Source organism: Perca fluviatilis, chromosome 8 (genome assembly GCF_010015445.1).
Source record: "Perca fluviatilis chromosome 8, GENO_Pfluv_1.0, whole genome shotgun sequence".
Classification (NCBI taxonomy): Eukaryota; Metazoa; Chordata; class Actinopteri; order Perciformes; family Percidae; genus Perca; species Perca fluviatilis.
This window is the reverse complement of record NC_053119.1, coordinates 28,875,415-28,896,697: the sequence shown is the minus strand read 5'-3', so window position 1 is coordinate 28,896,697 and position 21,283 is coordinate 28,875,415. Positions and strand designations below refer to the sequence as shown.

General features: G+C 41.0%; 1 protein-coding gene across 6 annotated transcripts in view; it reads right to left on the bottom strand.

Moving 5' to 3' along the window:
• Nucleotides 1-389: 389 nt before the first annotated feature.
• zc3h18 (zinc finger CCCH-type containing 18) overlaps nucleotides 390-21,283 on the bottom strand; it is a 56,337-nt gene continuing 35,443 nt past the window's right edge. For 3 of the 6 annotated variants that reach the window (XM_039808302.1, XM_039808301.1, XM_039808306.1), the window contains exons 11-20: nucleotides 19,125-19,250; nucleotides 16,171-16,263; nucleotides 15,543-15,821; nucleotides 10,282-10,386; nucleotides 8,884-8,892; nucleotides 8,480-8,691; nucleotides 7,081-7,298; nucleotides 6,340-6,439; nucleotides 5,618-5,714; nucleotides 390-1,660 (exon numbers count right to left, since the gene is read on the bottom strand). In XM_039808302.1, coding sequence (XP_039664236.1) covers nucleotides 1,426-1,660; nucleotides 5,618-5,714; nucleotides 6,340-6,439; nucleotides 7,081-7,298; nucleotides 8,480-8,691; nucleotides 8,884-8,892; nucleotides 10,282-10,386; nucleotides 15,543-15,821; nucleotides 16,171-16,263; nucleotides 19,125-19,250 — 1,474 coding nt within the window. In that variant the 3' untranslated portion in view covers nucleotides 390-1,425. The remainder of the gene's footprint in view (nucleotides 1,661-5,617; nucleotides 5,715-6,339; nucleotides 6,440-7,080; nucleotides 7,299-8,479; nucleotides 8,692-8,883; nucleotides 8,893-10,281; nucleotides 10,387-15,542; nucleotides 15,822-16,170; nucleotides 16,264-19,124; nucleotides 19,251-21,283) is intronic. The other 3 variants (XM_039808303.1, XM_039808304.1, XM_039808307.1) reach the window with 3 other exon arrangements.

Genomic DNA, 21,283 nt, shown 5'->3' with positions numbered 1-21,283 from the left:
GATGGGGATGTCTATCAAATGGGATGGGAATGTTTGTTTATCAAATTCATGACATTTTTTATCTAAACCCCAAATGTGAACCTTTTGGTGATGCAAAAGGAAAGGTTAGGGGATCACTAAGTCATTAGGATTCTTCGCCTGGAGATATTCCACTAAAAAACTGTGTGAGTGGGAGTTATTTTAGTCTGGCCAAAGTGGTGATAGACCTCAATCACACTTTCATGTCTAAGCTGTCCTGTCTACAGTAAACTTACTTAAACATATTCTTTTTAGTAAATATTTTCCACATTCTTAATTTATCTACATGCATCCAGAAACATGTGCAACAGTACATTTTTAAAAACCACCTTTGTCTTGCACAACAGCAGAGAAAAAACAGGCAACAGACCTTCGCTTTATCAAAATAGTTTATTTAGAAGGCTTTTGTCACAAAAGCAAGACATATCTTGTCTCTAAATGTCCCGTTCTACCTCTCACACTCCAACTAAAAATGTGACACAAATAAAACATCAGTTTATCACTTAAGAGCTAATAAGAAAACAAAATGCTGTAGATAAAAAAAAAAGAGCAATACTTCACATCACTGTTGTCTATAATCATAAGCTTGAAACAAGTTGATGACTTGCTATTATTGTACAAGGTGTGACAGTAAACACTGCCCTAAAACAGAGAAGAAGTCAATGGTTGGTGAACATTGGCCCCCTTTGAACAAAGCTTGGGCTCGTGATCGCTTACAGGGGCTGAATACAAATGCTCAAGAATTTGTAGATTTATACAAAGCGCTGTGAAGCCCTGTAGGCTGTCAGTACACTGTAGAGCTGACCCAACAGTCACACCACTCCACAAGAAAATATGTGACTACAAGACAATAAAGGGGAGCAGAGAAAGAAAGACAGAAGTAGTAGATTCAATGTGTATAAATCTGTTATCACACCAGATGAGGAAGATGCTTCCTTTTGACTGAAGGAACAGAGTGAGCAGCAAGTGATCAAGTGCTCCTTACTACCCTTCTGTTTCTATACTGCAAAGTCTACACAAAGTACACTCCATTCCTGAGATGTCCCTACCTCACCAAATGCCCAAATGCTTTCTCCTGTTTTTCATTGATGAGGCAAACTGTGGACATTCAAATACTTTTAAGGGGAGCTAAAGTCGGGCATATGGGAGTTAACAACACTCTAGAATGGAGCAGAGCCAAACCTCTCTGAGGGCAAACAATCAGAAGATGGTTTTTCGTGGCCGCCACTTCCTGTTTACTTACACAATGGCCTTTATACATGAACCATACAACATTTTTACATGTCCATTGAAGGCAGGGGAAAAACGCTCAATCCCATGGCCCTCACTGTTGCCCTGGCGCACAAAGCCAGACAGGCAGGCAGGCAGACTGGCAGGCAGGCGAACAGGCGAAGAGCGGGCTTCCGTTTATTTTGCAGGGATCTTTGCTCGTTTTCGGGCAATGGCGTCCTCCACAGCCTTCAGCTGTTTCAGCAGCTCCTCACGGCGGGACAGTGTGTTGCTGGGTTTGTTGGAGCCCGAGCCAGAGCCTGAGCTGGAGCCTGAGCCGGCAGCCGAAGTGGAGCCCGGGGCGGCTGGCTTGCCTGATGGCGCAACAGGGCCTTTTCCAGATGTCTTGGGTGGTGGTGACAGAGGACGTTTTCTGTGGAAGAGAAGCTAGAGTTAGGATCACATTTTTACTCCTATCAGTTCATAAAGGCAGATAGCATGACTCGATTTAGGACTAAAAAAGGAAATAGCCAATTATAACCATTATAACTGTGGAACCAGCTCCCAGTCTGTGTTCGTGAGGCAGACACCGTCACCTCATTTAACAGTAAACTTAAAACTCTCCTCTTTGATAAAGCTTATAGTTAGGGAGTGAGGAGTTGCAGCGTTCGCCTAGACCAGCGGTGGAGGGTGTATAGCTCCAGACACGGCACCCCTTCTCTTCTCTGCTTCTCTTCATAGTTGTCAGATTCATCTACCGACCCTTATAGAACTGACTCAGGTTTGTCCTGCATTGGGCTGGGCACTGAACGTCGATACTTTGATGGCACCAAAAAAAATCCTATGAGTATCCAAAAATTATATATCTTTCGGTGCCAAATTTCGGTTCGAAAAGCGTCTGAGCGCAAGCTTATCCGTCCTCTCTGCATATTGACACAGAGCGCATCGCCGACCGACACGCGCGCGCAGAGGTGCGGACGTAGTAAACTATGAGTTATGGCGATGCCGATAAAGTGGTTTCAAGTGTGGTTACAGTTTTTCAAAACTTCACACAGATAGCGTTTGCTTTAGCGTTAGTGTATGATATTAATGGCGAGCCGAAAGCGGTCGCATGCTGTTGTTTTACACTTCCTCTGAGAGAAGCAGGCACAACAGTGGTTTCTGTGCCCTGATGACTGACTGACAGGCTGAGGTTGTAAGGAAAGGCAACTTTACTTATACAGCACCTTTCAGCTAGCCTAGAAATCTAGACGCACCCTACCGGCAGCAAATGTAATTTGCAGCCAGGGTAAGTCTAGCAACTCTCCGTTGGCTTGCGAGCTGGAAAAACCAAATTCTGGTCAGGCCAACCACATCGTGTATAGAGTCGGTGGGCGGGCTTAACATAAGGACGACAGAGTTGCAACGGTTCACGTGAATTCCCTGCTACTTGAAAACAAAGAAGATGGCTGCTGCTGCTGGCGAACAGCGGTCTTTGGAATCAGCTTTGGCCGCGAGTTTTGCCGACCAGATACGGCAAAAGTTTAATCTATCAACTAGCGTTGCTCTGGTTGGCTATGAGTGCAGAAGGAATTTGAAAGACAACCGTTCATCCCGCCCCCCAGATTGAGCCCTGCGAATGGTGAATTCCCAGACCCAACATCTTGATGTGGGTCTGGCTTGTCAGGCTACCTTTCAGCAACAAGGCATTCAATGACATTCCTTTGCACTTAAGTTAGTTCTTCATTAGTTCAATGTTGACAACAGGGCAGTCACCAAGTTTACTGTTAAAGGTTTGTGTCATTATGCAGTTTGCTCTAAAAAGTCTTTGTTCTTTACATTCCTGAGCATTTTAGTTAGTTCAATATAGCCTGTACACAATGTAATTTGTTTATTTGTTTATTATTTATAATATGTTCATGTTGTGTCAAAAAGGTTTCTCTTTTTTTGTTAATTTTTAAAGTTGGGATGGATACCAATCCTAAGTAGTTTTATTAATGTTAATCTAAGTGAGCAGTGTTAAGAGAATTGGTTTTTTTTGGTGTTTAATGTATTTTTGTTGATGTTGAAATGGATTTTAAAACATATGGTATCGAAAAAAGTATCATTAAGGGAACCGCAATCGAAAAAAAAGTTTGGTATGTTTCACTAAATCGATAAGATTTCCCCCCCCCCTTTTTGGGGGGGGGGGTTTTTTTTTTTTGGGTTGCCTTGGTTGCAGCTGTAGCCGTGGTCCTGCTCTGCGGCATGCTATGACCTGCTACACCCTGCTACGCCCTGCAGTGCCCTGCTACACCATGAAATACTACAACTACTATTTCTAGTCATAGTTCCATTATCTTTATTGTGACTATTACTGCCACTGCTCATCACACCCACAACCGGCACGGTCAGACACCGCCTACCAAGAAGCCTGGGTCTGTCCAAGGTTTCTCCCTAAAAGGAAGTTTTTCCTCGCCACTGTCGCACTAAATGCTTGCTCTTGGGGGAATTACTGGAATTGTTGGGTCTTTGTATATTATAGTGTGAGTGAGTGAGTGTGGTCTAGACCTACTCGATCTGTAAAGTGTCTTGAGATAACTCTTGTTATGATTTGATACTATAAATAAAATTGAATTAAATGCAGCAACAACAAAAAAATAACTGTTAACATCAAATTTGGCTGCAAAAGTATGGCACAGCTGAAAATACCAGCGCCGTCGTTCCGCATGCACAGCAATACGTTGAGCCGTAATTGTTTTTTTTCAACCTGGATCCTATTTTACGGTTTTGTGCCTAAGCCAAAGTGATGGGAACAACAATCACTGACATCAGTCCAGTATCAAGCAAGACCGCTGCTGTCGAAATTGTACAATGTAGTTATTCTGCAATTGAGCACATTCAGTTTACGTTACAATTTTACAATTTACGTTCAGAAAAGTGCTTGTTTTGCCACTGACAGGCTCACAATATTATTCTAAGTATCTGACAACATTATGGAAAGCATTTCTGAGGAGGTTAACCTTTCTGTTTAGGAGTAAGATCCTTTTTTAAAGATAAAAACATCCGCAAAATTGCGTTCGCTAAAGCCACCAGACTCAATGTAAATAAACAGTAGTTTTAGCAATGTAAAATACACTTCATTCAAAGTCGACAGAAAGAAAATAAAACTATGAAAAGCCCTTTTGGGTCGTCTTTCCACTCTTCCAACAATAACTCTAGTTTTGGTTGAAATAAACAGTTTACAGATTTACATGTGAAAATATGTGGGCCGTATACACACAGTAAAAGGTATTGTTTTTTTAAATGGAGTTTGTTGGGTTTAGGTTTACCTTAGTGTTAATATACGTGTACCAATACCTGAGTATGAGCGCTTGTGGTTGTATATATGCTAGGGATGCATTATGTTTTATGTTTGTATTGGCCGAGTGCTTGTAACCAATAACAATCTACCTGTCCTCACTCTAATTTTTTATTTCCTTTTTGTTACATGTTTGTATTTGTGATGCTTTGCTTTCCCAAATATGTATAGTGTGCTTTGCTGTATATTGGTTGTCTAAATGATAATGTTGCACTTTTGCCTGTTTATTTGCATTTGGAAAAAAATGTATTTCCAAAAAAAAAGAAAAAAAGAGAGAGACTTCAAACTAGCAATTGAGACCATTAACTCATTATGAAAATGTTTACTGAGGTAATAAATCAAGGGAGAAGTAGGCTCATTTTCCCATATAAGCTTCTACCCAATTGGACTTTTGCAACCAGTGGAGTCGCCCACTGCTGGACACTAGATAGAATGCATTAACTTTTATGACCCGGAAGCTAAGTCCAGTACTTTCCCACAGAACTGACACAAACAATCTCCTGTTGCGTGCTAGGTAAACTCTGGACTATACTGGAACTTGATTCCTCAGACAGTTTGTGGAGTTCATATGTGAAAATGGCTTTATTAACAAGATGACAAATGCTGCCAACTACCACGGAACCTAATATGACTCGAAATTATGACAATAGTCTGTCTTCCCTCCATCCCCGGGATCTTAATGGAACCCATTTTCAGTGAAGCCCTATTACAAAGCACCTCTTTCATACTGGGAAATTTGTGAAAGAGCCAGTGCGTATTATTATTACGCAAAGGTGGTGTAATATTTGTGTGCTTCAACTTCTGTGCCTTGTTCCTCATTTGGGCTAAACACTAAGTTGTCAAGCAAACTTCATGCTCTGAAAACTCCCAAATTAACATGATCACTGTTGACGATATGGATGATGTGTCAGAAATAAAAGTCAACTTAAGAATTTCCGCACTCGAGCTTAAACACCCTTTTTTAAATTAGTTTTTTGTTGTTGCTACTTTTGACTGCTGATGTTGTATAATAAAATGTTAAAAATAAAGATGACAGTCCTACAGCAATAACATGCTTAAGGTTGCACAAACCTGTCTCCTTGGGGGGGCATGGGTCGGGGCCCTTGGCCTCTGGGCCGATCCATTCGAGGAGAGAGTGGGGGTCGGCCAAGAATCCTCTTATCACGGCCTGAAAAACACCAGTTTCAGGGTTATTGAGGCTGTTAATACTAAAGTGTTTTAACAGCTGTAAATCTCTTTAACAGCTGTTTCACTTTTCATGAAATGTCTTAGCTTCCACATTGGGCGAGGTATATTTGTAGATGGATATGTGTGAACATGAAGTAATGAAATCATGGAGACGTCTGTGACTTTTTTTATTTATTGGTGCAGCTCCCTGTAACCCCTTATGAGCCACTTAATGTTGCGGATTCATTTTTGGCCATTTAATTAATTGACTAATTGTTTTAGCTATACTTGCTGGTACACTATTTCCCAATATATACAGTACATTAAGCAAAAATGCAGAAATACAATGGTTTCAGCTTCCAGCTTAGTTTTAAATGTAGTATATTAAATATATTTGGGTTTTAGACAGTTGGTTGGACTAAACAAGCTATTATTTAGGATTTTCCCACCTTTTGAAACTATATTCTGCGTGACATAACCGGCAGACTAATTGATCTTGAAATATTCGTTAGTGCTATCTCAATTATGTCATTAATCAACATGAAATGCATTGGTTGCAGTGCTGAATGTTAACATTTGTGTTAGAGTGAACAGTTGTGGATGCCATTTGTCAACATGTTTCTCACCTCTGTCTGGAGACATGGCCATTCTCTTGCTGGCGGGGGAACCTGGCCTGTCTTTGTCTGAAGGCAGGTACCTCTTCCTGTTTCCCCTATCGCCCTGCTGCTGGAAAACGACAATGATAATAAGGAGTGACATTTAAGGAATGTAATTCAAGAAGCGAGGTCTGAGTCCAACTGATTTTTTTTCACATCAGAGTGCAAAAAAAGTCAAGTACAATTTCAAGTCATTTGCAGGTAGAATTACCTGGTGCTTTTCAGAGAAAATATGTTTTATCTTGTTTGTGTGATCCATACAAAAACCAAAGTGTAAAACAAGGGTTTCTACAGGTTTCACCAAGTCAAATTTAAGACCTGTTAAGACCTTTTTAAGACTATTATGAATGAAATGTAAGACCTATATCAAGACATCATAAAAGAAGTCAGAGAAACAATTCCCCAATTTCCTCATCGGAATTATAGGACTGGTGTCTAGATTGGCTGTAATATAAGTTGCATGTTGGTCTCATTTGTAGTCGTAATACAGCAAATTATATTTGGACTAGCGAAAGCAAGAACTACAACACCACAGAACTAAAAAAAAAAAAAACATTCTAAAGCGTCGTGGGAAAATTTCAATAAGCATTAGTGGTAGCGTTACATTTACGTGGTTTACTATTTCTTGCCTAGGAGCAGTGGCTTCCTAAATATGACTCTTGACAAGACAGAAACAGACCCTTTAAAATTGGAAAGAGAAGCAATAGAAACCTTATTGAGGAGGGTGAGTTTGATGTCTTTATGGGAACCTGAACCCCCGTAGCTTCCTGGGGGCCCCATGTTTCCAGGTGGGGGATGTACAGGGTGGCCACCCCTGCTACCAGGTCCTGATCTGGGCATGGGGTTTGCTCCTCTAGGTGGGGCACCAGATGGGTCGATCTTCCTACGGTCCTCCCTGAAGGGTTCATCTTTCTTTGAAGGTCTCTCTGCTATGAGGACAGAAGACATAAGAACTGACCAACCATGCAATGCTAATCATCTAACTATAAAGCAAGGAATCTGTTAATATGATCTACTTCATACTCAGTGGGTGTATTGTTGGGGACCCAATGACTTGCTTTGTGTCGAATTTGGTGCAATTTGGCCAGATAGTGTCACTATAGATCGAATCACGTGACGTTGCGCCAACACAAAAATCCCTTTTGGGTAGACTTCTGGCCGTTATTTAAATAACGGCGATACGCGCAATCTGGAAACTTGTTTGTTTCTGCTGTGCTTATTTTCTGTACTATGTTGCTTTGCTCATGACTTTGATAAACCAAATGTAGCATTAGGAAAAGCAACATATCCCTGTCGGTCAGACGTTTTATCAAACGGATGTTTTATACTAAAAGCCTTCTAGTCATGCAATGGGCATAAGCCCTAACTTTTCTGATAGGCTTTTACTTTGAAATATCTACAGCTGAGTTTAGTTGAGAGTAGCTCATCAACGATCATAAAAAAACACTGGAAAAGCCACTGGAATTAATTGGTGAATGAAAGTGAATGAAAAAAAGAGAGAAAAACAGCAGCACAGTGGTGACCAGTATGACAAGACACTGTTTTCTTATTAAATTAGTGCTATGGAAATACAGTACATTAAGCTGAATTAACCACAAGAACAGAAACATGGCCCATGCAGTTACACAAACCCAGACACTTTGAGCTACACAAGGTCGCGTTAACACTTTTTTTGCATCCTGTAGTGTATTACTTGAAAATCGTAATGCAACGTGAGCGCGAGTGCTGCAATTGGAGCGTTGCCGCTAGGGGTGCTATACCATGAAGCAACCCTTCCGTTTGGGTTAACTTCTGCTCAAAACTACCATCGCTGACCAGTTTACAAAAGAAACTTCATTCAGACAAATCCTTCTTAATCCCATCGTATGTTTTCTTTTTTTCTAGGTTGCGCGTTTGTGCCAGGTGTTGTGATTTGCGTTTGCATTCTTGCGTGGACCATGTTTCTGCCCTAGGAGCCAATGGGGTACAGGTAATTCAAGCCGCCTCCATGTTTTGTATCCCAGCCTTTACTTGTTTGTGGTGGCTATTATTTGAGACTTGGCCTTGAATACCGGTTTATTTGAGAATGTATGATTTGTGCTCTGTGTATCAGCCTGCTGCCCACACTAACCCCTGTTCTTGTCTCTGTCTCTGCCATGTGGAGGCCGGTCCCGCACGGCCCCTCGCTCCTTGCGAGGGTGATTTGGTGTGGGCGAGCGGGAGCTGGCAGAGGACACCGGACTGGCCAGGTCAGCATACATGTCATCTGAGTCGGCGCTACGCACTGAGCTGCTGCTGGACGATGCCGATGACACCGATGACACGCTGCTCACACTCAGCGACCTGCGGCAAGAGACAACAGGTTGACCGTGAGCTGCTGATTCTCAGTCACACAGGGAAGATAACTGAGGCACTGCTGACTGGGTGCTGTCAGCACAGTTGTATGTACACTGCACAACACGCCCACATGTCTGCACTCACACTACACATGCATGCACGCACACGCACGCACACCCTTAATAACAACTAGCATACCTGGATTTCCTGGAGGGTTGCCCAGAAGAGACAGCACATGTAAGCAAAGAACACAGAATGAAAAATATTAGGCTGTGTAATTTCAATAACCCATTCTACGGTATATACATTTAAAACCTTTATATTTTATATTTAGCTTGCAGACTTACACAGTGACTTAAGATGAATGCAACAGATCATTAGGTACAATCTGAAAACTCAAACTCGTATGAGCAGCTTGTTACTAAAATAGCTGGTCAACCTTAAAGGTCTGTCCACCTTAAGTGAGAAAAAGACACAGAAACTTGACTTCTTTCTTGAGGAGTTGGAGCATTTAATCACCGAAAAATAGCCTAAACTGTACACACACTGCCTTGCCATGTTTACAGCTATAGCGTTGCTACTAACTTCCTTGTCATCGCCACACACTCTCTTACAACACTGACCAAGGATTCTTCTATTCCACTTCTGTGTGTGGCAGACATCAAAATTCTACACAGACTACTTTTATCAAAGCTACGGCTGTTGAAGATGTTTCCTACAGTCTACCCCCTACGTGACTATAGAATATATGTTCAGGAAATGTCCTAGACTCTGTAATTATTGGGTCAATATTTTCCAAACTCTGTCTAAAGTTCTTAAAGTACAACTCAAAACCATTTACTGTAAAAAGTTCAATTCTCACTCTTTTTGATTTGTTTTTCTGCCAAAACAATCACAAGCCACAGACCACAAACTTATCAAACATTACAATATAAAGTACACCAGACCGATTCATTTATATGTAAAGTTTTTCAAGAATAGTCTTATAAAGATCCAGGGTCCTTTATCTCCACGTCCTATTTATAGAGGGCTGATGCAGCCCGTTCCATTGACAGTATATCCATGAAGTCCTTTTACCAATTGTCGATGCTAAAGCAATTGGGTTTATGAATTTTCCAATTCATCATAATTATTCGCTTAACTGACAAAGCGATGATACGCTGAATAAGTGTTGACTATATATTTTCTACCCTACTGCCTAGAAGGCAGATTAGCGGGCCGAGTGGTATTTTCACATTCAGAGTCGAAGACAATCTAGAGAAAACCTCTTTCCAAAAACCCTTCACTGAGAGCCACATTATGTGTATCCTGCCTCAACACAACCATGCCAACATAAATGTGAGCGGGCTTTGTCCATTTTCATTGCTGCTTAGGGTTATATAAGCACTGTGTAAACATTTAATTGGAAGAATTTTGTAGCTTACTTATTTAGATAAAGCTGAGTCTTAATGTTGATACCAAGATATCTCATACCTTGTTTCAACCCCCGCCAGCCCCCCCAAAAAAATGCAATATATGGTCGACAACATCTCTTTAAAAAGGATGTTTTTGGCAAACTGCAGTGCTGTTGACAGTGAGGATGTTCACAGCAAGTACCTGGATTTTCTGGATCCGGAGCGTGAGTTGGAGGAGGATCTGGATCTGGAGCTAGAACCAGTAAAACTGCTACCACTTCCACTAACACTGCCACTGACAGTTCGCCTGGAAGACACAGACACATAAGTGAGAACACAACAAGTAGTTTTTTATGAAAACTATAAAAATCAAGTTGTCCTACTGGTTCCACCAGCCCATTGCAGTAGCCCTGACCAATCACTAATACCCCTTTCACACCAATGGCTCAATCAGGGTTGTACCCAGGTCGACTGTGTGTTTGAATGGGTTAACCCTCCTCGATCTACTCAGCTTCGGGACCCAGGTAGCGAGGTGAGTTTGATCAGGGTAGTCGATTTCAATGTTCAATCGCGCACAACCTGGGTCGCTAACAGCCGGGTCGGGACAAATTATGTGATTGGTACGAAATGACAGTGGGGCAGTCGTCACAGGTCACCGCCTATGTTCAACGTACACTTTGAAAAAAAATTAAAAACAACCGTTTTGTCTCAGTGCTTTATGCTGGGTTTTGACTGTATAAAACTAAGATGTTCACAGGCAGCTTCAACAAAAGCAGAGCGGTTCAATTCATTTCTGAACGGTCCGCTGGCAGTGGGTGCCCGGATAGTCACTAGTCTGCCTTTTGCAGAGTGGTAGTGGTAAAAACCCAGCGTCAGAACGTAAACGTATGAAAATAAGTTTTGTTTAATTCTCTCTGCACTGCCGCTCTTAGTCCCCTCTATTGGCACGAGACACGTCTCCAGCATGCAGTTCAGTGCGGCTGATGGGTAGCACGAATCTTTCGCTTATGAGCAGTTCCTAGTGCTAGTTCCACTAAAAGTCAAACTTTGGACAATGATCATACAGCCCACCCAATCTAAAACCTACATTGGGCTCTTGAACAGAAAAAACACACAGCAAGCAAACCCACCAGACTCCATTTAAATAAATATAAAATAGTAATAATATTATAAATAGATGAAAGATGTCAGAAAGATGAAGAAAAAAAAACAGCTGCTTAAAGAACACAATCCAAATCTTTATCACATTGCTGAAAAATTGATGTCTGTTAAAACTTCTGCCTTAAGTATACTAAACTATACAACTTAAAAAACACAAACACACACAGTAAAGTTTAGTATACTTTAGGTAGAAGAAATTATGAAAGACTGCACTACAAAACATCAACGTGAAATCCAAAAACAAAAGAACAGGATCTTCAAATTGTCAACAGATGGCTGACAAATCGGTACCTGTTGAAAGTTTTCCCTTAAATATTTTACTACTGGATAACAATCCAAGATACAGCCACAAACCACAGGTATCGCTGCACCTGTACAGGCATGAGTGCGGGGGTGGGGAAGCCCTCGTATAGTATTCGGGATGTCAATCCGGGGAGCAAATGTGATGAAATTACTGCTCTTCTAGGTAGATGACACGTGAAGATACTGGGAAAATAGGTCAGTGGTATATCCTGCGATGATGCGCATCAAAACGCCTCCAGTGTGTGGCCACACAGGAAGAAATGGGTGCAGGTGCATTGACATGTTATGTGCTGCCAATGTGTTGCACTTAAATCACAGTGAATCTTAAAACATGTATGTCTGTAACTGAGGTATGACAAAGAGAAGGAATTACATTTTTGTCAAACTTGCAGCAATTGGGGGCGTGTTTATGTACCTTAACTGGCACCATGGTGTGTTTCAAAGCCACTGCTGCAGCTGCCTGTTGGTGAGCAGACCATATCAGCGGGGCCAACTACAATAACTAACTTTGCGTTGTTTTCTGGCATGCACCTATCCCTTTCACCTCACACAGTATCTTTGCTTCATGTCTCTACCTCCACATGGAACAAATTTGATGCTGGATCAGGGAGGTTGGAGTTAAGACGCTGGGCAGCCCTGGTGACAAAGGTTGCCCTTCTCCTCTGTGTACCGCATCCTGGGCAGCATAGTCTGCTTCCAAAGCGACCAAGCTGAACCTAATTAAATGTATCACATTGCAGGGCTTTTTTTTTTTTACTAGTAGCACTGTAGTCCCCCAACTGTAAATTTTAGGGGCACAGGGAGAAAAGTTAGGGCCGCACACCTTAAATCGACATGCAATGCAATTTTTAACTTTTTCCCCCATTTTAACTGTATTACTGATAAATGCTTTAGTAATAAATACAGAAACTACAATATGCTGTAATATTTTAGTTCACAGTCACATTTTAATTGTTTAAAAGCTGTTCTAGGGACAGGCATTGGAAATTAGCAATAGCAATAAATGCTGTGATGCTGTATATTGGAGATTTGTTGCACAAATGTCTATGTCTAAGCATCTGTCCCTATTCAAATAAACATGAAATGAATTGAATGGTGCTTAACAAATTCAGAAATGTAAACAAAGAATTATTATTGTCAATGTGCTGTATTTTTGCTTCTGCCTCATACAGGCGTTCCCTCCCTCCTCTCTGTCTTTTTTTGTTAACACTGAAATAGCAATCATACCTAAAGTGATTAAACGTCCACACGAGTGTAAATCACATACATGCGTTACCCACGCACTTGACTACTCACGAACCTGCCCCCTCCTACACACATTGGCCAACTCTGGCAGACTCGCTCTCCACATTTTTCTACATGAAATAAAATAAAAAGTTAACAGTCAGCAAATTTGCATGTCACACGTGTGCAACCAGTTGTAAAAAATACTCGCTCAGTCTTAAAAAAATTTGCGCAAAATGTGTTGCAGCCTGGAGCCCTGCATTGCTGCTCACATTACTAGTTGTGTCAATCTTAAGTGTGATTTATAGGGTTTGGTACCGGTTTCCTACGCAAACGGTGGTAGGTTTGATAACAAACGGTAGTATTCGGACCGGATTAGAGCGCAAATTTCGGTTCCTGATTTTGGTTCCGACTGAAATATTTTCCCTCTGTCGCTCCGGACAGCAGCAGACTCTTTTTTTCCTTTGTCCCTTTTCTGCCAAGTGGCGCACGTGCCCGCTCGCGGTGTGAAGCGTGTGTCTGCGCTATTCTCGGACATGCACTCTACAATCACTGCTGATAGACTGCTTTTTGTACACGCTCCGAAAGGGACATACAAATATCACACTTTCTCCGTAGTCTACCGTTAGCTACATCGTAAATGTAGGCTACTTTTAAAATGCCATATTTTCACTCTAGGCTCACCAAAACGGACGTAAAAGCATATTAACCATTCACTACATGTGTTCGCTAGTAAACATATTACATTTGCTCTGCTAGTGTATCTTTCAGGACAAGACCGTGTAGCCTGGTGGTGGGGGAGGCAGGACAGCGTCCCCAAATTGTCTGCCCTTTCAAACTCATACCTGTGTGTACAGGCCTCTTCGACACCATCTGAGAGAGGTTTCTCCTGTGCAGGACATGCCATAAATCAGGAGAGGTGTAGTATCTTGCCAGAGAAGGCAAATATGGTCATTTTTCTGCAAAAGAACCGCTAAAGTTTGAAGCTGGTTGGCACACCAACTCAACATTTATTTTGTTGTAATAGTGTAACGGTTATTTGTTAAATTACTGTAGTCATGTGTTAGGTGACTTAGGTTTACTTATTATATATATATTGAAGTACTTTAAAACGTTAATATTGTTAAATTTAAATAATTTCCAATAAAAAAATAAATAAATAAAAAACTCCATAAAAAATTCTTTGATGTAATTTTTCAGTTTTTCAAGAATCGTTTTAGGAATCTGAATCGTTGTAACGGTTCGGCATCGGAATCGTAAAAATCTAAACGGTACCCAACACTAGTGATTTATGCTTCTGCGTTAAATCAACGCTGTGGCTACGTACATAGGTACGTGGAGACACGGACCCTACGCCGTAGCATGACATGCACCTCTCGAAAAATTTAACTACACGTCGCTCGGCCTTGGTAGCGTTGCCTCCATAAACGATACCGATGCTAAAACGATACTTTTAAAAAGGTGCCGGTGCCTAAACAGATACTTAAAAAAATAGGGTAAGAGGGTATTTTACAATAACTTTGAATATACCATGAGGCTTACTATTTGTAGTCACTGTATGGTACAGCAGAATAAACATGCTGGAACTAGTTTTCCAGGATGGTTTCCACAGTGTGACCCAATCAGCCCACGCTAACACCCACACGTAGAGATTAAAAAAGTATCACACCCTTAAGGTTCTTCCCTGCCCTGTAACTGTTGTTCCTCTCTGGCGACACACACACACACACACACACACACACACACACACACACACACACACACACACACACACACACACACACACACACACACACACACACACACACACACACACACACACACACACACACACACACACACACACACACACACACACAACACAACGCGTTTTTCCTCGAGCCCTCCACCCACTCTCTCATCGATACCCAATCTCTATGGTCTTCCCCTGTGGGATACACCTGCAGTATAACTTTTTGCCACACACTCAAATATGCAAATGTAAATGTGTGGGGCAATACAGTTCTGCTTATTGCAAATTAATCTGTTCAACAATGGCATCCACTGTTGACATACTTCCGTGCAAATGCGACTCTGGCAAGCAAACATGCAGGAAGGCCAACATTCTTGCACAGACACGCACGCAACTGAAACAAATAACACAGCACCCAGACAGTTTTCCTGCATGCCCACGCTGTGATCACATTACACATTTTTGAACCTAGCCAGGCCTTCAGTTCAGTGTGACTAAAAACTTATTACATGTCTTTAACAAGATCTAGAGATTCATTAATTTCCCTGAAAACGAAGAGATTGTCTCCACCACTAAACTGTAACCGTTCAAAGAGTTCAGCAATGCTGTGGCAATCCATTTTTTAAGTCTACCTTAATCACATTTTGTGCTGATTAAAAAAAGATATATGTATGTTCGGTGTAGGCGTCCACAGTAGAGGTCAGCAGACTAATTGGTGCAGCAGATCAATCGGCGCTGCTTCCGCCAGTCACACGGTGTGCAACATGTCAACTGAAATGTGACAATGTCACAACTTTAGAGTGCCCCAAACAGTTGTCTAGTAACAGGCTCTCAAGTTTGCATAGACTAACTGGAACAGAACTTTGCCTTTTCCTGATTATTGCCATAAATCAAATTCCTTTCGCAACCTAATGTAATTCAAACAATTTTGAGTTGAATCTGACCCCGTAGGTGTTAATGTAAAAAAATCATCTTTTTATTTTAACAGCACGGTTGTACTGTTGCGTCAAAATGGGCCGAGCGCTTGAAGGTGAGGCACCTACCTCCGTGGAGGATGCTGCTGCCGCTCTTTCCGCCTGCCTTCCCTTGGGTTGGAAGGTTTTCCAGGTTCCCTTGGAGGCAGAGGCCTACCCGCTCCACCACTGCCTGTCCCGCCACCTGTACCTCCAGCCTCCCGGTGATTGGTGGGAGGCTTCCCTCCCTCCGGCAGGGGTTTGGAGGGCCTGCCCTGCGGTCCACCAGGTGGAGGAGGACTGGGAGCTTTCTTCATGGTAGGCTTGTCCCTGCGAGGAGGGGGCATGGCACCCGGCTTCAGCGGCATGCTTCGGGATGGAAAAGGCACTTTTTCAAGCATGCAGACAGTGATGGGCAGGCATGGGCTGGCAACTAGCATGTCAGCAGAGCACATGCAATGCTTTAGCTAATTATCAATAAATAATCAATAAACAGGCATGATGCAATGTGATGCCTGAGTAAGCCCAAACTACGGACTTCATTGTGCCTTGTTATGACAATTTATGACTTACATTATGTACTACCACGCAAAAAGAAAAGAGTGGACACTTATGATACTAATGAGAGAATATGCATTTAAGGAGAAACAAGGATAGAAGCAGATAATAGAAACATGGCTGAATATGGATTAAATGGATGTAAGTGCTTAAGATTTACCCTTTAGGTAACACAGGGGGAAGATCTGGTTTGTTCTTAGCATTCCTCTGTGCTGCTGGACTCGGTGAGGGGGATGTGGAGAACGACCGTGACCTATAAATCAACAGTAAAGTAGTCATAAAAATGACACATTATCACAAATCGCATTACACAAGAATACAATGGTTTTATAATGCTGCATTAGGTCACTCATAAAAAAGCATAAGTGAAAGACTTGCGCTTCGATGTGCTTTCATTTTCAAGTGTGAGCTGAACTGAGCAATTGAAGAAATAAAGCTCATGTGTGAAGTCAACAAACATGCTGAGTTTATTGTTTGTGCAGTGTGACTATTATCTACAACTGCTTAAAGCAACACTAGAGAACTTTTCCCTCTTCAGTCCCCCTACAGGTTGGAAGCGGAATTGTCCATTACATTACATTGTCCAGTTCATTCGAACTACAGATCCGCTACCCAATCTGGCAAACTTGCATAATGTAATGTAATGGACAATTCCACTTCAAACCTGTAGGGGGACCGGAGCGGGAAAAGTTCTCTAGTGTTGCTTTAATGCTCCACTATGTTCACTAGTTGCTATCTTTGTCTGTGTGCCTTTCAGGGCTAAGCAGGTAGTGTACATTAGGTTTTTAGAGGTTTACACTGAAAACAGCTGCCTGCTGTGGCCGAAAATTGCGCTTTGAGAGTGAATCAAAACCGTTAAGTTGTGGGCTGGACAATGAGGACAATGAGCTGAAACATTTTCACCAACTCTAAAGCTCACTAATGAACAAGTTATATCTTGTTTTTTTGTTCAAAATTATTTGCCATCACTCTGATTTATTGCTTGCCCTGAAGGGTTCTGTTTCCCCACCCTTGCAGGTGTAAAGGTACTTTATTGTCACATACACAACAAAATTCATTCTCTGCATTTAACTCATGCTTCAAGGGCAGCCATTTACAGCCCCTGGGGACTAACTTGATCAAGGGCACTGACTGGAGAACCTAGTACATGTTTTTTGATGGTGGGGGAAACCAGAGCATCTGGAGGAAACCCACGCAAACATGGGGAGAACATACAAACTCCACACAGAAAGACCCGGAACAACCTGGATTTGAACCCAGAACCTTCTGGGTATGCTGTGCCGCAAGTGCAATAGCTTTGCCTTTGTTCTTTACAGGAAAGTTCTCTCTCTCTAACAAAAGATACCATTACAATTAGAAGTTCTCTTATAACTAACTTATATACTAAGAAATAAATAAGAAAATCATTTGCCTTTCCAGAAACAAGCATTTTGACAGTTACTGTATTTACCACAACCACACATTTCATACATGGTTTCTTATTAAGGACATGACATAGGATTATAATAACTGTTGATTTTCATATTAATACTTTTGCCTCATTTACTCAACTCAAAAACTTGAATTTGGATGACCACCCTCCCACATTACGTTCCAATTAAGTCACACTTTTGAAATATATAAACCTCCAATTTTGTCTACAGGTGTTGTCAGTGCCAGTCAGACAGTAAGAGCCTGATATGCAGGTTTGTAGATTTGTTTTCAGTTGAAACCGCAAGGCCCCAGGACATTTGTTTTTGTACGGATTAAAAAAACAAGATATAAAATAAAATGTCTTAATATTCCTTAAACTACGCTAAACAAACTATAGAGTAGCAGAACATTGAGTATGAATAATTTCATTGTCATACTGATGGAATTGGTGCTATAGAAATGTATTATACTGAATTTGTCGAGACAAATTGACACAGGGACAAATCAGAAAACAGCTGGGCTTCTTCTAAAACATGTTAAAATACACTTGTCTCTCATATCAGCCTGTTTCAAAGAAAGGCCTGGTTCTCTCTAGAGAGGAGGTAGATAAAGGGCACCACCACAATGAGAATTTACGGTACAGTTTCTTAATGCCAAGAAATAGTTTAGTAGCATTTAGCTTCCACCCCCCGTACAATATCAACTTTATTTTATTGTCATTTATGCCATCCGGTAGGCTAGCTGTTTTCTTCTGCTTATAGTCTATAATTTAACATGATTAAGTGTCTCCTGGCTCTAGTAAATATGAGTCATCACGATCTTCTCATCTAACTCTCAGCAAGGGGGCAAATAAGCAAATATTCCAGACTATTTCTCTAAGTGCTTACTCACCTATTACCGATCTATAGTAACCTTTACTTAACATTAGGGCTGAATGATTAATCATTTTCAAATCGAAATTGAGATTTGAAAGAATGCAAACAGCTAATCGTGAAGACCGCAGTTGAATGTTTGGTGTAACATTTGGTTTCACATTTTTTATTCCTCTTTATTATTATATTTATATTTTTTTCATGAGATAAATGCTGGAATAATGTCATATCACAGATTGTTTCCAGAAATGTCCTATTTTCAGCAGATATTGTAATAAAAAATGTTATTCCTTTTTTAACATGATTGTAGAAGGTGCAATATGTAGATGCTGCCATTATTGAACTGAGGCATATCAGACATTTCAGTTTACAGGAAAGTACTGAATTTTTTTCATTTGATTTTTTTTTTTTATTTAACTTTTGTGATAAATGTTCTGTGTTTGACTATTCAATGTTTCATGCTTATTAAAAGAAAAACACTTATTGCTGGCAATTAATATGTATGTTCTCATCCTTGTTTAAGAATATAGAACCGTTTTGATGGGGTTTTATGTTATAATGCTCAGTGACATGTTTTATCTATATCTATATCCATCTATATCTATATCTCTCTATCTATCTATATATGTGTGTGTTTATTTATACACAGTGAATATTGAACTTTAGCCAAACTTTAAAATAAACAATAAAAAAAAAAAAACTCTGCATAAACATGTCTGCAGGTTGTACAGAATAGAGGAAAGACTGTATTACTGTGCAAATTCAACAGCTAGGTGTAGTGAGATACACAAACAGATATACACAGACAGACCAACAAACATTTGCGTACCTAGAGCGGCTGCCACTGAAGGAGCTGTGCTGGGAGGAGTGGCTGGAGTAGGAGCTGAATGAGGAAGAGCGGCTGCGGGAACGAGATGACCCAGAGCCTGTATAGGATGAAGAGCGAGACGAAGACCTGCAACATATACACACAGCACATGTAGTTAGGATTAATGAACAGCTTCTTAAACAGACCTCTCTAGAGTAGTGAAAAAGAAATAAAACTAAAACTAGAAAATGCATTTCCCGCGGAAAATGTGTGTGAATGCTGAATGTGAAGCTAAACTGGATTAATAACTTAAATCTGTAAGATTAAGTTGAAGTAGTGAGAATAGTTGGAAAATTGGGAATTGTTTTAATTGGTATGAATTTCATTGACTAGTTGAATAACACCACTAATGTGTAATTTTTTTTTTTTAAAGCTTATGCTAAACTGGATTGCTGGTTAAAATGTGTAAGAAGAAGGTGAAGTTGTAAGAAATGTGTAAGTGATAATGGTTTTAATGAATATATCTTTAAAAGTTGAATAATAGCCATATTGTATGAAAGTTGTAGGTGTTACAACAGTGGCACAGCAGTGGCAAGCGAACAACATACAACAATTTGACTGACTGGCGAAAATGCTGCGTCATGCTTACTAATAAGTGGCCATGTTTGTAAACAGAGGAGATCGCTTTGATTTCTAATGTTTACGGTGGCCCTGAGAGGCCACAGCACACAACTAAAAGAAAACACACGCAAATAAAACACAGCACGCAACTAAAAGAAAACGCACGCAAATACACCACAACGGAAGTGTTTCCAGGGGACACTTTTAAGTGATGCACACATGCCTCAACCATTGATGTTACCAGTAGACAGACAGACCAACAACAGGACCATTTTAACCATTTTCTCCAATTTATTCATCACTAAATTCACTTCTGAGAACGTTTCAGGCGAGAAATAAACTGTTTACATTTCGAATATAGGGTTTTGAAAAAAGGTTGAATTTACCTTTTTCCATGTTTTCGGAGTTGAGAATCTCCATAAAGTGACGGGACAGCCAGCAGGCGCCTGCCAGGGATGGCAGCTCGTCGCTCGGCCAGGAATGCTCAGAGACCCCGCTCTAAGCTGGAGGTCTCTCAGACCGCTCTCGTAAATGAGAGGCTTTTATTTCGCCGTTGATGGATCGTTTGTTTAAATATCACAACACATGTCCATCATAAGATCAACGGGAACCTGTGGTTAACGGTCTTTTCGGTGTTAAACTCCACAAGTGCCTGCAGGCTTAACAACCTCGCTGGCTGGCTGGGGCCGGCCGATGCACACACGCACATACACACACAGCCACAGAGCAGCAGGCGCGGGAGAGAGAGATACCCGTTTCTCATCGGGAGACTTGTTTAAATTATGACATAGGCTATAGATTTGGTATTTAGTTCATACTTTTATTGGTGTGTTTGTTTTCTGATTTATTAGAAGTTGAGTTTGTTTGAAGTTGAGTAGGCCTGCACTAGGTGTCCCTTATGTGGAATTATCATTTCTATATTATTGTAGTGCACTATATATGCCCAGGGACAACCAATGGAAATTAGCAATTCAAATTAGGTGGGTGTCTTCCCTTTAGTCTCCATAACATGCCATAGCATGTTACCACTTTATGTACCACTGTTTATTTATCATACAGACTGAAACTCAACTTCCAATAAATCAGAAAACCAACACACCAAAAAAAGTATGAACTAAATACCAAATCTAATGTACTGTATATAGTCTATGTTATAATTTAAACAAGTATCCCAGTGAGAAACTGGTATCTCTCTCTCTCCCCCGCCTGCTGTGGTGTGTGTGTGTGCGCGCGCGCACGTGCGTGTCGGCCAGCCAGCCAGCGAGGTTGTTAAGCCTGCAGGCGCTTGTGAAGTTTAACTCCGAAAAGACCGTTAACCACCGCCTGCTGGCTGTCCCGTCACTTTATGGAGATTCTCAACTCTGAAAACTTTGAGGCAAATTGTCAACGATTTTCACAAGCCTGCCTATGTTCGAAATGTAAACAGTTTATTTCTCGCCTAAAACGTTCTCAGAAGTGAATTTAGCGATGAATAAATTGGAGAAAATGGTTAAAATTGTCCTATTGTTGGTCTGTTTATGTACTGGAAACATCAATGGTTGAGGCATGTGTGCATCACT